Below are 14,722 nucleotides of genomic sequence, written 5' to 3'. Positions count from 1 at the left end.
AGGGAGCATTTTTGGACCACTGGTTTTTCTGATATTTATAAACGACATCGTCTACGCGCTTCCAAACTGCCAGAAATTACTTCATGCCGACGATTCCAAGAGTTTCACGCCTGTTTCTGATACTGACGACTGCTTGAGACTTCAGTACTGTCTGCATAGCTTCACTTCTTGGTGCAAACTAAATCGTTTGAGTGTCCTCGTCAACAAATGCTCAGTGATTATGTTTTCGAGAAAAAGATTTCCGATACAGTACAACTATAAAGTCGCAGCTTAACTAGTTCCTAGACCTAACTCTGGGAAAGCAGATTAACGTTTCAAGATCATTACGAGCTCTGCATTTCTAAAGCGGATTGCTTATGAGGTTTCTTTTTGTGGGCTGGTAAAGATTTCAAACATCCTTTCAGCCTCAAATCTTTGTATCGTGCTAGCGTGCGGCCAATCCTTGAGTTCGCGAGTGTTTGTTGGACTCGAACACAGCAGTACATTATAGCTAGAATAGAAACAATTCAAAGAAGGTTTTTACGCGCATTGTTCTATTGGTTTGCCTTGGTCCAGCGATTGTACTTATCCCAGTTACCGCACTAGGTGCCTCCTTTTCAGACTGGAGTCTCTCCAATATAGACGAATAATGGCACAGTGTGTATATCTACATAAGCTACTTTGCGGTTCTATTGACGATCTGTACATTCTTGAACATGTTGACATACTTTCACCTAGTCGAATCCTTAGGTCAAGCCCACTATTTTGTACTAATTTTATATCGACAGAGTTTGTCTCAATGTCTTTTGTTTTACCACTTAGTTGTATTGTAACGTATAGAAATAAGTTGTGTAGGCCAATAGTGGCTCGATGACAGAAACAAATAAATTAAATTAAGGAACCACATCAGAACCAGGTTGCTCTTTCTGCATTGCTACGCCTATATCAAATTCCTTAATTAATAAAATGTCATAAAAATTAAGCGGTAAGCTATCTCCTTTCCTTTGTTTTCCTTTGTATCCCCTTTCGTTCTCTCTCTTGTTGGCCTGCTCATGATAAAGCACGTTGACGTGACATGCCCTCGCTTCACCTGGTCCAGCCATCGAGTTCGCTGTGCTCCCCTGCGCCTTATGCCGAACTGGGGATCGCTGTCGAACACCTTCTTGGTGGGCATCCTCATAACATGCCCCAGCCATCGTATCCTGCCAGCCTTCGCCACCGTCAGGATCAAGATCTTTGAAAGAGAACAGGTCGATGCGTTTAGAGTAAATTGACACAAAGCCATGGGACAAAAAGCCATGGTAAAGCACAGTGGGACATGTACGGTGCTGTTTTAAGTCTAATAAACTTTTGGTTTGGTTGGTAATAAGCTTTTGGTTCCTCCGGAAAGACCGTTGCAAACGGTGGTGATTCGTGATTACAGAATGGCAAACAATGAAAAAGTCTATCAATGTTTCTGAATACAAATTGGACTCAAATTACTTCTTCATATGTCTCCATGAGTGTTTGGCCGCAGCAAATTGAATTTTTGGAATATTCTTTATACAAAATTCGTTCGTCTATTACCCGTTTTTTGTAAACACTTTTTCATGAAACTGCAGCATAGGTTCGACACCCGACACTATTAGACTTAGCAAATTAGAATTAGATTAGAATATCAATGACACAATTATTAGTATAACATCCACTATAATTATCTGCAGCAATTTCATTACATCCTAGACACAAACCGCACTAAGGCTAGAATGAAACAGCTAATGATAGAATGAAATAGCATGATAAGTGGCGTGATCGTATTCACCAACACACTCAAAAGAAATAGTTTTTACAAGTATAAAATTTTAGATTAAACATTATCAGAACATAAATTACTGTAATTAGATGCACACAAATATTTGACATAAAAGTGCAATATGTTCTAATCCGAACCAACTAGTTAAATAGGGAAAATTTAATAGAGTTCATCCAATTGCGCAGTAGGATAATACACATGGAAGGACGATACTACCTAATGTACGCAAAAAGTCACGTACGCATAATGCAGGAGATAGAGCAGGATAATTAATTGTAATCATGCATAACGGAGCGGATAAGCTAAATATGCCCATAAGCGCAATGTAATTATTTCGTATAAAAGGAAGCTCGCGCGGAGCTAGAACGGAGTTAGTTGTTGTATCAGTTAAAATCACGCAGTCCAGTCCGCCGCGCAAAAATAAGTTCGCAAATCAGTAGAAGCCAACCACGCTGTTAAGTATAAGTAAAGTGGCAAAATAAAAGTGAGTTTGTACAAAAGTGCAAATACAACCCGTCTTAAGTCAGGAACGGCACTAAGTGATGACAAGTTCACTACAAAACTGTCAAAAGCGAGCTGAAAATGACAACCTAGCAACGGGCTTTGCATGGACCTGTTGTCTTCCTAAGACCTTGGCCAGGCTGCACGGTTCGCCGGACAGCTCAGCAACCGGCAAGGTGAACATCCAGCTGCTTTGCCCCCCGCGCCGCAACCTTTCACTCAAGCGGCAGGTGTCGAAGGAGGTGGAAACGCGCGCACTGATTTCGCGCGTCGCCCAGTACTACGCGAGCTACGTCGCGGAGATGGGGCTGGAGCGGTACTTCATGAACGAAACGATCGTGACGACGGTGGTGCCGCTGGACGGGAAGTGCGAGACGGTGCTGCCGGAGCGTTTCCGCAACGGCCGGTGGATCGTAGCGGGATGAGTTCTGTTGGGCAAGGGCCTGAGCGTGAACTTGCTGTACTAAACCCCATTCGCTTCTTTCCCTCTCCACCCGTTAGATTCAACCGAATGACGAACAAACGGTTCGCGATCGTGTGCCAAAACCTCGTCCTGGCAAACGGTGCCTCCGATCTGGCGAACCGGCTCGGCGTGAAGGGCGAGGGGCTGGAGATGCCGTGGGTGAAGTACGAGCTGCCCCATCTCGAGCGGGCGCTGGAGCAGTACGACGAGCCGGGCCGCTCCCAGCTCAAGCCGGTGCTGATCGTGGGGGCGGGGCTGAGTGCGGCCGACGCCGTCACGATCTGCCGCTCGTCCGGCATCCCGGTGGTGCACGTGTACCGCAACCGGACGGCCGGGCTTGACAAGATGCTGCCGGGCAACGTGTACCCGGAGTACCACGAGGTGCACAAGATGATGAAGGACGCGAACCGCAAGCACGACCTGTACACCCCGCTGCCCGAGCACACGCTAGTGGATCTGGCGGGGGCCGGCCGCGTCACCGTCCAGCACCTGAAGACGGGCGAGCGGCGCGTGCTGGACGTGTCGTACTGTGCGATACTGATCGGGTCCCGGCCCGACCTTCGCTTCATCGCCACGCTGACGAAGCCGGCGGCGGGCGGGGACGGCAACGCCTGCCCCGACTCGGAAATGGAGGACGACTTCGGGCGGCCCCCGGTCCAGCCGCTCACGATGTGGACGTTTACCGAGCAGCTGCTGACCTCCTGCCTCGGCCGGAAGCTGTACTGGCTGAAGCACATGTGTGCCAAATGCAAACACATCAACCTCACCGATAAACCGCGCCACCAACATCACAAGCAGCTGCAGCAGCAGCAGCAGCACTACAACGCACCGGCGCTCAGTGCGGGCGGCGGTCAAAATGTGCATCAGCTAGGGGCGTCCAATCTAAGCGCCGCCTCGGGGCTGGGCCTCGGCGAAGATCCGACCAAACCGATCGACTGCAAAAACAATCCAATCGAGGTGGATAAGTACACGAACGCGGTACTGCGCACGGCCCATCCCGGCCTGTACGCGATGGGACCGCTGGTGGGCGACAACTTTGTGCGCTTCATACCCGGCGGTGCGCTCTGCATTACCACCGCCCTGCACAAGCACACGGAAAACGATTGATGAGCGCGGGGCATCTGCTAGAACCGGCCCCGACGACTGGACGTGCGTTTCATTCAATTTGTGTGTGTGTTTTTTTTGACTCCCGCTGATCGAATCGGGCCCCTCGCGAGTGGGTTTTTCGATCGTTATGGGTTATGGGTTCGCTCCCGCAAAGTGTCTGCAGTGCGTGGCGAAATGCGTCCATTGTGGCCGTGGGAGATGAACGTGGATCCAGCACAAAAACGAATAAGAAGACAATGCTAACCGATAAATTGTGTTATTATCATCGTTATATCGGCACCAGCGTCACCTTCTGCCACACGGGAATGAGGGTTTTCGTTGGACGAATAACGACCCGACTGGTTACGATGGGTGAGGGAGCGTTAAACACGTTGATTGATGATTGGGACGGCGTGGATGATCAGTTCACCGAATACGTCAATTGAAGCTGCCGCTGTTAGTAGCTTATCGTGTGTGTATATATACATTTTTTAAATCTAACCGACCGAAGTTCTAATCGCGCGTAATGCTAATACTCATGTTTAACGGAGCGGTTCTGTTGCACCGTCTTACGGTACGGCATCAAGTGTAGTTCAATTTGTTTGTATCAATCAAAGGAAGATTGTTGCTTGTTTCGGGTGCAGCAAACCCGACTAGGGGAAGAGGCAGTCGAAGAGATTAGTTTTCACGTAGATAAATTGTTTATATTATTTTAAACTTAACGTTTTTTCTCCCCCCCAATGTCCTGCAATCCATACCTATACGCACTTGGTTTTCGCACCCGGGAAGAGGGAAAACACCCCACAACAAATCCACCTTGCATGCCCCAAAAACATTCCCAGCGCGCAATCTACGCCCCACAAATACTCTACTACGGATAGCACTAAGCTTCCGGGCTCCGGACGAGAAACGGCGAAACTGTTAGAGCCGCCCGAAGGGCCGACACAATATCCGCCTTGCGCGGTGTTCCGCTTTAATGGTAGCTTCGGTCTAGAGTTTTTCTTTGCCTCTTTCAAAGCTTCTCTGCGGTTTGGAGTACACTTATTGCCCGTCTGTGATTTAGTTTCGGATTTACTTATGTAGAGCATTTTGCGTTAGAGATAATTTATTTTTCATCAAAACACAGGAAGCAATCCACGCTCGCACACACTACACATCGACCCGGTCTAGTGAGACAGGATCGGTGGTACACGCGATCGAAATGCTTTTGTTTTACATTCAACACGGTTGAGTGTAGTGCGGTGGGCCTCCTTATTTCGTCCGTAGTGTCCTACTGCCATCGTTGTAAAATCCCATTTTGAAGCAAGCGAACACCAGCCACCTGCCTTGGCCGCTTGGTACGAGTCCCATCCAACCATCCGATTGCAGTTGCTAGAGACGACTCTCATCATACTTTCCTGTTGATTTGACAGAAACCCAAGGGCAGGCAGTTAGATTAGGGAAGCGGGTTGTAAGCATATACCCGGTTCTATATACATACATTTACTTCCTGCTACCGTTGCAGGCGACGTACCTCGGTAGTGTAGGAAACGGACCCAACCTGTAATTACCAACGTGTGTAACATTTTGTGCAGATGTGGATGTATGCAAATGTTGGAAATAATGTGTAAGAAAATTCCAACCAACCAACCAACCAACCGCTCTTCAATTTAACTCTCTCATGTATCGTTCCCGTGCCGCTGAATGCGGTTGCCCGTTGTGCGAATATTGTACACCCGTTTTCTTACGAATGTAACCGAATTCTAAAGTAATTACGTTCATCCTAGGTAATGCACACCCGATTGCAGGGGGATGAGGTGTAAGAGCCGTTAGTGGAGAACGAGTAGAAAACCTATATGAACAAACCTAGTAGCAAGAGGCGACAACCTAGAGACTGATCTTTGTACGTTTTAGAACTAGTCCACGAGTACGTTCGGGCGCGATCGAAAGCGATCCGTGGTAATGCGCTCGAACGAACCCGGCATATGTTGTACTTTCCAATCGTTTTCCACCGTCGTATTTCTTTTTCATTGATTATCCAACCGCTTCGTTTCCATACATCTACAGTCAGAGTAGTGAAATTAAAATTGTCTTTTATTCAATTCAAAACAGGGTAGACTCAAAGCCAAACGCCAACATTTACAATGCACCCAAACATACACACTTTTACTGATCTACTCTACCGAAGCACCTATCGTTCCACAAGTTGCACATATAAACTGTTACTTAAATTTTATCATCACGATATCATCGTCGTCAATCGTGTTTGTGTGTGTGCATGTGTTGGTTGGAAGGTTTGGAGAATGGAGAGTGTTTTGTTTTATTATTAGCCATTAATAACCCTTTCTTATCGTAGAGAGAATTTTATAGAACTTGTGAGAAAATATAACACATTCTCCCTGCTTGCCATGCACTCACCAACGCGCAATCGACACTATGGAAAACAGTTGGAAAACAAATCAACAAACACCCCGTGAATCAAACGTTGCGAATCAAAACATTACGTCTTTACCGTAAGCTGTTACGTTTTGCTCTTCTTTTATGGAAAGTTGAAAATATTATACAGAAAAAAAGAAACTCAAATAATCATTAGCAGGTGTTGGTGGTTTTGCACTTAAATATAATTTAAATATCCGAAACCCTGTTTGTTTTGATATTATTTCACAAAGGCATGAGAGATGCTTCTGGGCAATTAGGAGGCTACATGTGGTGAATTCCGCTCTAATGCGGCTTGGCATTTGGTACCCGAATGGTAAGGTACCGTGGTTTGCTGCCATACGTACGGTCTACCATTGGCCAGTTTTGTAATTCAGAGCTTTACTAGAGCCTATGGATGTGTTGGGTAGCAAATGGCATTAAATTTGAGCTCCTAAAAATCGTAAAATTATAAAGTCTTGTGGATTTCTATAGATAGTGAAGCCCAAAGAGCAAGCAAGATTTCACGCATATTATATACTCAGATTTCGCTGCTGATGTCGTTGTCCGCAGTGCTGCAAAATGTCACTGTCAATGTCATACAAAATTCTGACTGAAAAAAAATCCATGACAGCGTCATGTACTCAAATGAAATAATCAGTATCAAAAATCCTGACTGAAACGAAATCCTGTCAGCGTCACGAGCTCTACTATGATGAGCACAAGTGAGACTAAAACAGTTGTTGCGACCTTCACACGCTTGGTGACATTTTGTTCAACCAGTCATGGGAGATAAGCCGCGCGTTCGTGTGGTCCCAAGCAACAAAATGAGTATTTTGTTGCTTGGAACCACTCGCCAAGAATGTTCCAAGAATGTCGTGATTATCATAGAGAGAAAATGTCATGACCAAGTGAGGGACCAACAGTTGAATGCTACAACAATTGTCACCAAGCATGTGATTGGCCACACCAACTGTTTGAGTCTCACCTCTGATCATCACAGTTGAGCACGCGACGCTGACATTCACTTTGCTTCAGTCGAGATTTTTTATAATTAATTTAATGATATTTTGCGGCAGTGCTTTAAGTAATTTTGAGATGCGACTAACAAAGAGTCAAAAAAGTATCGCCATATTAAGAGTACCCCTGACAAACCCTATCATGCAACAAGGAATCTACTCATGTCAAAAGAGAAGTTTTTTTGCGATCATTTAAATGACAGGATGCATAATAACTTAACTGTACATGAAATCTCATATCTATCCAATCTCATCCAATCATGTTTTGAGTCAGATCTAGTTAACTGACTGTAGCTACAGTCAGTCCAAAAAGTATTCGTCTAGCTGAATATTTTAAAGAAAAAGGCGAATTATGGCCGCAATGCGTATGGGGCGATAAAAGTAATGATGAGGTTTGATAAAGAGACCATCAATACACACGTTTTGCTGAAAATGAGCATTAAAATAGTGCAATAACAACTAAATTATTTAAAAAACTAAAAAAAGTCGTTTGATGGGCGCGCTAAAAGTATTCGTCCATCTAGCTTTTTAATTATTTACGCTGGACAAACACTACGTAGACGTGAATTAAATGTATAATTATCAATCTACTGGTGACTTCCTTCTAAAATAATGCATTTCTGTTGTTTCAATTGCACTTCAAGCGGTCAGAGAGGCACTAAAAGCGGGGGAGTTAAATGATTGGAGCATGAAGGCGCAAATCGTATCTTTAACTTATGCATAACCTATCCTACCCATTTTTGAAGGTTACAAAATGTGTGGGAGGCCTCGTTCCTTCATTTGATCGGAGTTTGGCCATTTTTCTGACACCAATTGTGTGACAAACTGTTTACAAGCAGCCATTCTTGACGGTTAATCTAACGAAAGAAGCGGTTTAATGTCCGAAAAATCAAATTTTACGAAAAAATCAGTGCATTTTGTGACGGCCAATAAGGTCAGGAGAATAGATGGGTCACATTTGGTTGATGGGTCATGCTGCATTTCATCGTAGCTGGTCATGTAATAGCTTGAATGAGTGAGTTGTTACAAACATTGTGAAATATATTCACGAAAAGGGGCTGGCTGTGATATTTGGAGGAAATTTGAATAGGAAAGTGTACACCTTTATCGCTGGTCGGTTTGCAACTGTATATTCGTTTGTCCTTTTTTGTATATAATAATTCATGCAGTTCATAGTTCATGCAGATCGAGCAGTTTCTAACGTCGAGTAGTTTATAACCTAATCTTAGTTTCCTAACGCTTTGTTTTATGCAATTCAAATTTATGTTCGAAAATAAATATTCTAATTCCAACATTCCCGGCCACCAAAGAAGAACTTCTTTAAATTTCATGCAAAATATAAATCCAAAAATGAGTTCAAAAAAGAATTCAAAAACAGTTCGACTCTTGAACCTGACGCTTATCTCCTATCATACTGCTCGTGTGTGTAGATGTGTGAATGTGTGTTGCGTGTATCTTGTTCTGCCATGAGTGCGAAATGTAAACAATGTCGCGTGGCTTGCAGCTGCGCGTTACTCAGTGCCAGTGGTTTCCTTCTGCTCTAAGTTGCTAATTACGTCCGGATTAGGCAAAACTGCCAGACGATTAGCTGCGCGGACGATTTGCTTCCCTGAAGCAGTGCGCAGTGTAACGACGCGAACAACATCGTCCTTTCCAGGGTGTACTGCAACGATGCGCCCCATCGGCCACGAGGTAGGATGTACATTGTCTTCCTTAATAATCACCAGTGTATTTTCTTTCAGAACCGCTGATTTCCCGTTGCAATATTTGGCTCGAGCTTGTAACTGCTGCAGGTACTCCGGATACCATCGAGCCCAAATGGTTTGCAGATGTTTTTGTACCAACTGGTATTCCCTCAAATAGTTGCTCGGTGTCTCGGTGTAATCGATGATTGGTACCGCTTGCAGATTGCCACCGACGAGGAAGTGTCCCGGTGTCAATGGTTCCAAGTCCGACGGCTCATCGGATAGAGGTGTAATTGGTCGCGAATTCAAACATTGCTCTACCTGGGCAAGTAGGGTAAGCATGCTCTCCTGTGTGATGCTTGTTGTTCCTATTGTTCTGACTATATGCTTTTTAGCTGCCTTCACCGCCGCCTCCCATAAACCTCCAAAATGTGGTGCTCTTGGTGGGATGAACGACGTTCCGAAGTATATAATGCATCGCCAACCGTTCATGTATGTAAATATGGCGATGTATGCGTATGGTTTGTTTTATATAGAGTCTATTTGGTGGCGTGTGTACTTGTTGGCAAATCGGCGATACTTTGCTTAATAAGTGTGGGTTTGGCCTTAAAACATGCGTGGCAACTGTGGTACACAGACTTGCATAAATTGCGACCGCCAATTATCCAAAAGCTTTGGCGTAGTGTTGTTAAAAGCAGTTGTGGTGCAGCATGCAGCTTACTCAAGTGTATCGAAACAGCTAGTAGTGCGGACAGTGGATGTTTCGATGATAATATTACCGGGTGTTTTTCTGATTCCGACAGATGTGCGTTACTGAGCCGGCCACCAATGCGCAGAATACCTTGCGTATCTATGAAAGGGGAAATCCATTTCAGTTTGGAGTTCTTCGGAATCTCTTTGCCCTTCTGCAGGTGTTGTATCTCCTCGGAAAAGGTGTCTTGTTGCGAAAGATAACACAACTTGAGTTCTGCCGCCTTGAGTTCGTCTACAGTGAGCGGTGGGATATCCTTAGCATGGACCTTGTTTCCTACGCGGCGCTTTGCGTTTTGTATAAAGCGCAAACAATGTGCAACAACTCTTTGAATTGTTTGAAAGATATGAATTTGCAGACTTGTTGCCGTGCATTGCGATATGTACCGTGGGACTGTCAAATTGCGTAGTGAAGATAATGTAGAGTGAAATTTCGACCATTCATGCTGTAAGTGCGATGGTAGCTCGCTGTCCCAGTCATATGCCTTTCCATGAATCTTGAGAGCCCATAGTTGCTGCATGAACATCTTTGCGATGATGATCGTTGGGCCCAGTAGCCCGAGGGGATCAAATATCTTGGCGATATATGACAAAATTAACCTTTTCGTCATGCTGGGTATTGTAGGTGGTATCTCAATACGAAACCGTAGTGTATCAGTTGCCGGTTCCCAAACGATGCCTAGTGTGGATACTTGTTTCGAGCTCTTCCACTCGTGCGAGAGTTGTACCGCCACATCTTCTGAAGGAACGTTCTTCAATGCTTCGGAGCGGTTCGATGCCCATTTCTTCAGCGTGAAACCAGCTGAATTTAGCATGTCTGAGATTTGCCTTTGTATAACGATTGCTTCGGACAAATCATCGGTACCCGTTAGCAAATCATCTACGTAAAAATCGTTCATGACCGCGTTCATTGCCAAAGGATACTCTTCCTTGTGGTCAAGAGCAATCTGTTTGAGGGTCCTGGTTGCCAAAAATGGAGCAGAGGCTGTGCCGTACGTAACCGTCTGTAGCTCAAAGGTCGATATAGGATCTGCAGGATGTTCTCTGTACCGGATGCGTAGATAGTTACGGTCATGAGGGCTATGTAAAATTTGCCGATACATCTTCTCTACGTCTGCAGTGAGAGCAATGGCACGAGAACGAAACCGAAGGATAATCGATAAAAGATCTTCTTGAACGACTGGTCCCACTAAGAGTTTATCGTTCAATGAGTAACCACTCGAAGTCTTACAGGATGCATCGAACACGACACGCACCTTCGTGGTTGTGCTTGACTCTTTAACGACAGCGTGATGTGGGAGGTAGTAATGCTCTACCGAATCGTTTGCAGGACTGGTAAGCCGCTTCATATGCCCCAAATGCTCATATTCTTTCATAAATTTCACATACTCTTCTTTCATTTTAGCATTGGTGTTCAACCGCCGTTCGATAGAACGCAGTCTGCGATCGGCTATTTCCTTCGACTCTCCTAAAACGATATTAGGGTTGGAGTTAAATGGCAAACTAACGACATACCTTCCACTTGAGTTGCGAACAGTTGTTGCTGCGAAATGCTTCTCGCAAGCATTCTCCTCAACCGATAGCACAGGATCCTCGGCTATGGTTTCACTCTCCCAGAACCGCTGCATGGTCTCCTCCAGTGGGGTGTCGTATGCAGATAGATGGCACAGCCGCGGACCGACTGACGAATGATGAGTGTTGCCGGTGACAACCCAACCAAAGTGGGTTTCGACCAGCCACGGTTTGCCTCTACCGATAGAGCACTTGCGACCGGTGTGGAGCTCCCAGAACGTATCGCCTCCGATGACGATGTCGATTTGCCCCGGACTGTTAAAGGTGCTGTCCGCCAATGCCACGTCCGGCATTTTCCATGAAGAGACATCCGTTGGTGATGTAGGGATGTTTGCGGATGGCGTGTCCAGAACCAAGAAAGTCATCTCCGTTGCGAAGGGTTGTGTCTTGGACTGAACGGTAGCGACGATGGAACCCTTGATCTGCTGTACTGCATTGCCGATGCCCGATACAGCGACGTTGACCCTTTTGCGACTCGTCAGCAGTTTCCGTGCGAACTCCTCAGCGATGAAATTCGACATGGATCCCGAATCCAACAACGCCCTTGCTTCATGGGTGTTCCCGTAGTCATCCTTGATCTGGATGTTTGCCGTCGCCAGAAACACATTGTCTTCATTCGACTGAGCTGACAATGTTACCGTTGCGGGTGGAGCATAGGGTGGTGAATGATGTAGAAGTGTGTGATGACGCTCACGACACGTGCGACACGAATAATTCGACTTGCACGCTCTAACCTGATGATTGCTGCTCAAACAGTTCCAGCACAGCCGCTTCGATGCGACGACGTCCCGTCGCTGTTGGACCTCCTTGGCGATGAACACTGGACAGTTGCGCAGTGTGTGGTCTTCGGAACACTCCAATGGACACTTTGGCTGTTGGGTGTGCGCAGTCGATGCAGCAGGAGCCGAGCGAGATGTAGCTGCATTCGCGATGAATCTCCGTTGCCCTGGTTGACGAATGAGACCGGCCACCTTGATACCACTAGCTGCTTGATCCTTCACGAAGTTGTTGGTCGATTTCAAGATTTGGATACGATCTTGCACGAAGTCGATCACATCCTTATATTTGTCCGTCGTGAAGTGCACGGAATGTTTCTCCCAAGCCAACAATGTCTCTCGATCCAACTTCATCAGCAGCATGTTTGAGAGGGGTGTGTCCCACGAGTCAACCGGTTCGTTCAGCTTTTTCAACCCGTTGACGAAGCGGGTGAATTCATCCACCAGGTGCGTGAGCTTGTCAACGCACACCAATTGCACTCCCGGAAGGTAGTGCAATTTGCGATAGTATTCGCGAATCAAAAGACGAGAATAGTCGTACCGTTTAAGAAGCGCCGCCCAGGTAACCGAATAGTTGTCCGCCGTTAAAGGTGTATGCTCGAAGGGTACCGCCGCGTCCCCCTTCAACGATGACAGTAAGTATTGTAGCTTCGCGATAGATGGAAGCTCGGCTGAAGCGTCGATCATTGCGATGAAGCGATCTCGGAAAGAAAGCCATTTTGTGTGATCTCCGTCAAATGTTGGAAGTTCGATTTTGGGCAAACGTAAATTTGGCGCGTGGGGTCGACCGAATGCAAGCGTTGAGGAAGCCAAGCCCGTTGTATCGTTGAGCGAACCTTCTTCCTTTGGCTGTCTTTCCCGTAGAAATGATTTTAGCTTGCGACAGCGTTCTTCAATGTCGATCCGTTCCATTATGCTGGCTTCGACCGCTTCGTCTTTATCTTCAAGCTCTTCCAGTTTCGAAACTGCGGTGAAAAACTCTTCCTTATGTTTCGCCGGATCTTCTAACACCTCCGGAATCTGCTTGGCATCATCACTCGAATATTTCGCCTGGAACCGTTCCAGCGATTTTATGTTCTCCAGGGCGATCCTCTTTTTCAGTTGCACTGCTTTAATTTTCTTATCCATTGCACAAAGAAAATACTGCGATATCACACGAAAATAACGAACAAAGCGATGGCGCGAAATTCAAAATGATGGCGTGTAACCGACCGTTGCCCTTGATGCGGGGCGATATGCGATGGCGGGAATTGTCACGGAATGACTTGCACACTTGACGACGAATACCGAATTCCACTCTTGATGCAGAATGAAACTTATTTCTTCTCCGTATATCACGATCCGGTTCGAAGGACCAAAAATGTGAAATATATTCACGAAAAGGGGCTGGCTGTGATATTTGGAGGAAATTTGAATAGGAAAGTGTACACCTTTATCGCTGGTCGGTTTGCAACTGTATATTCGTTTGTCCTTTTTTGTATATAATAATTCATGCAGTTCATAGTTCATGCAGATCGAGCAGTTTCTAACGTCGAGTAGTTTATAACCTAATCTTAGTTTCCTAACGCTTTGTTTTATGCAATTCAAATTTATGTTCGAAAATAATTATTCTAATTCCAACAAACATGTTTTGTTTGAATAATACCATACCCAGAAAGTGGCCAAATCTGTTAAGGTGCATCAAATAATTCAGGAATTAGTTTCAAATTAGTCTACAGTCTACTAGGATTAGAAAACAGTCTACTAAGATGCAGCAACAAAATTTCGTGTAACGGTAGCACCACGGTGTCATTATACCAGGGCTCATGGAGGAAAGGTGAGCTAGAAAAATGATTCAAATTGATAGGATACGAGATGGAGAAACATATTCTTTCAGTTTTTAAGTACTTTGGGTGCAAGTTCTGAGAAATTGTACTAAAAAAGTACCACATGTTTCAAGAACAGTCAAGCTGGAGAACATACAGAGCATCGTCATTTGCCCCAAACACCAAACCAGCTGAAACCAAACTGATGAAAATGATTTAATAGACTCTCAATATGATATCCGTTGCCATTTTTTCAATGGAACTTGGCCACGTGGCCCGGAAATGCAATCTCTCTACCAGCGAATAATTGGAACAAGTCTTGGAGGATGTGTGGGTCAAAACTACGCCTTTTTAAAGGTTCAAATGAGTTTTTGCGTTGTGCAAGTAGTCACCAATAGTCATAAATGCAATAAGAAACAAGATCAGGACATTTTTTGACTCCATAACTTTTGTTTTCTTACGCATATTACGCCAAAAGTCTGATGGACGATTACTTTTTGCGCGCCCATCAAACGACTTTTTTTTTGTTTTTTATGTATTTTGGTTGATATAGTGCTATTTAAATGCTTATTTTTTAGCAAAACGTGTGTATTGATGGTCCCTTTATCAAACCCCATGATTACTTTTACCACCCCATGCCTATTGCGGCCATAATTCGCCTTTTTCTGCAAAATATTCAGCTAGACGAATACTTTTTGGACTGACTGTAACTGTCCTGAACTTATTTTGATACTAAAAGAAGGTAAATCTTGACTTCAATCGCTGCTCGCAGATTGTGTGATGTTGTGTTGGTGAAACGCTACAGTGTAAAAGCGTCCCTCGACCTGTCAAAACTGTATACCAATATGGCCTGGCGGGAAGAGCTATGAGCCCACCTTTATGTTATACCCACTTTGATAT

At 45.1% G+C, this 14,722-nt stretch overlaps 2 protein-coding genes across 2 annotated transcripts; one reads left to right on the top strand and one right to left on the bottom strand.

Annotated features, from left to right (window-relative positions):
* Window positions 1-2,298: 2,298 nt before the first annotated feature.
* Window positions 2,299-3,842, top strand: LOC120904344 (oxidative stress-induced growth inhibitor 2-like). The gene is made up of 2 exons (XM_040314262.1): window positions 2,299-2,693; window positions 2,774-3,842. Exons 1-2 carry the CDS (start codon window positions 2,314-2,316, stop codon window positions 3,840-3,842), a joined length of 1,449 nt encoding a protein of 482 aa, XP_040170196.1. The 5' UTR covers window positions 2,299-2,313.
* A 4,903-nt stretch (window positions 3,843-8,745) lies between these two features.
* Window positions 8,746-13,145, bottom strand: LOC120901196. The gene is made up of 2 exons (XM_040308904.1): window positions 9,699-13,145; window positions 8,746-9,192 (listed from the first exon to the last, which is right to left on the bottom strand). The coding sequence occupies exons 1-2, from the start codon at window positions 13,143-13,145 to the stop codon at window positions 8,746-8,748; spliced, it is 3,894 nt and encodes a 1,297-aa protein (XP_040164838.1).
* Between the last annotated feature and the right edge of the window lie 1,577 nt (window positions 13,146-14,722).

Source organism: Anopheles arabiensis, chromosome 3 (genome assembly GCF_016920715.1).
Source record: "Anopheles arabiensis isolate DONGOLA chromosome 3, AaraD3, whole genome shotgun sequence".
In the NCBI taxonomy this organism is placed as follows: Eukaryota; Metazoa; Arthropoda; class Insecta; order Diptera; family Culicidae; genus Anopheles; species Anopheles arabiensis.
This window is presented reverse-complemented; position numbering and strand designations above follow the sequence as displayed.

What these genes read in the sequence shown, in the direction of transcription:
- LOC120904344 (XM_040314262.1), top strand. Translation starts at nt 2,314, where the DNA reads ATGACAAGTTCACTACAAAACTGTCAAAAGCGAGCTGAAAATGACAAC. An exon ending in GGCCGGTGGATCGTAGCGGG is followed by an intron (nt 2,694 to 2,773) that starts ATGAGTTCTGTT and finishes TCCACCCGTTAG; the next exon opens with ATTCAACCGAATGACGAACA.
- LOC120901196 (XM_040308904.1), bottom strand. Translation starts at nt 13,145, where the DNA reads ATGGATAAGAAAATTAAAGCAGTGCAACTGAAAAAGAGGATCGCCCTG. An exon ending in CGGAATCAGAAAAACACCCG is followed by an intron (nt 9,193 to 9,698) that starts GTAATATTATCA and finishes CTATCCGATGAG; the next exon opens with CCGTCGGACTTGGAACCATT.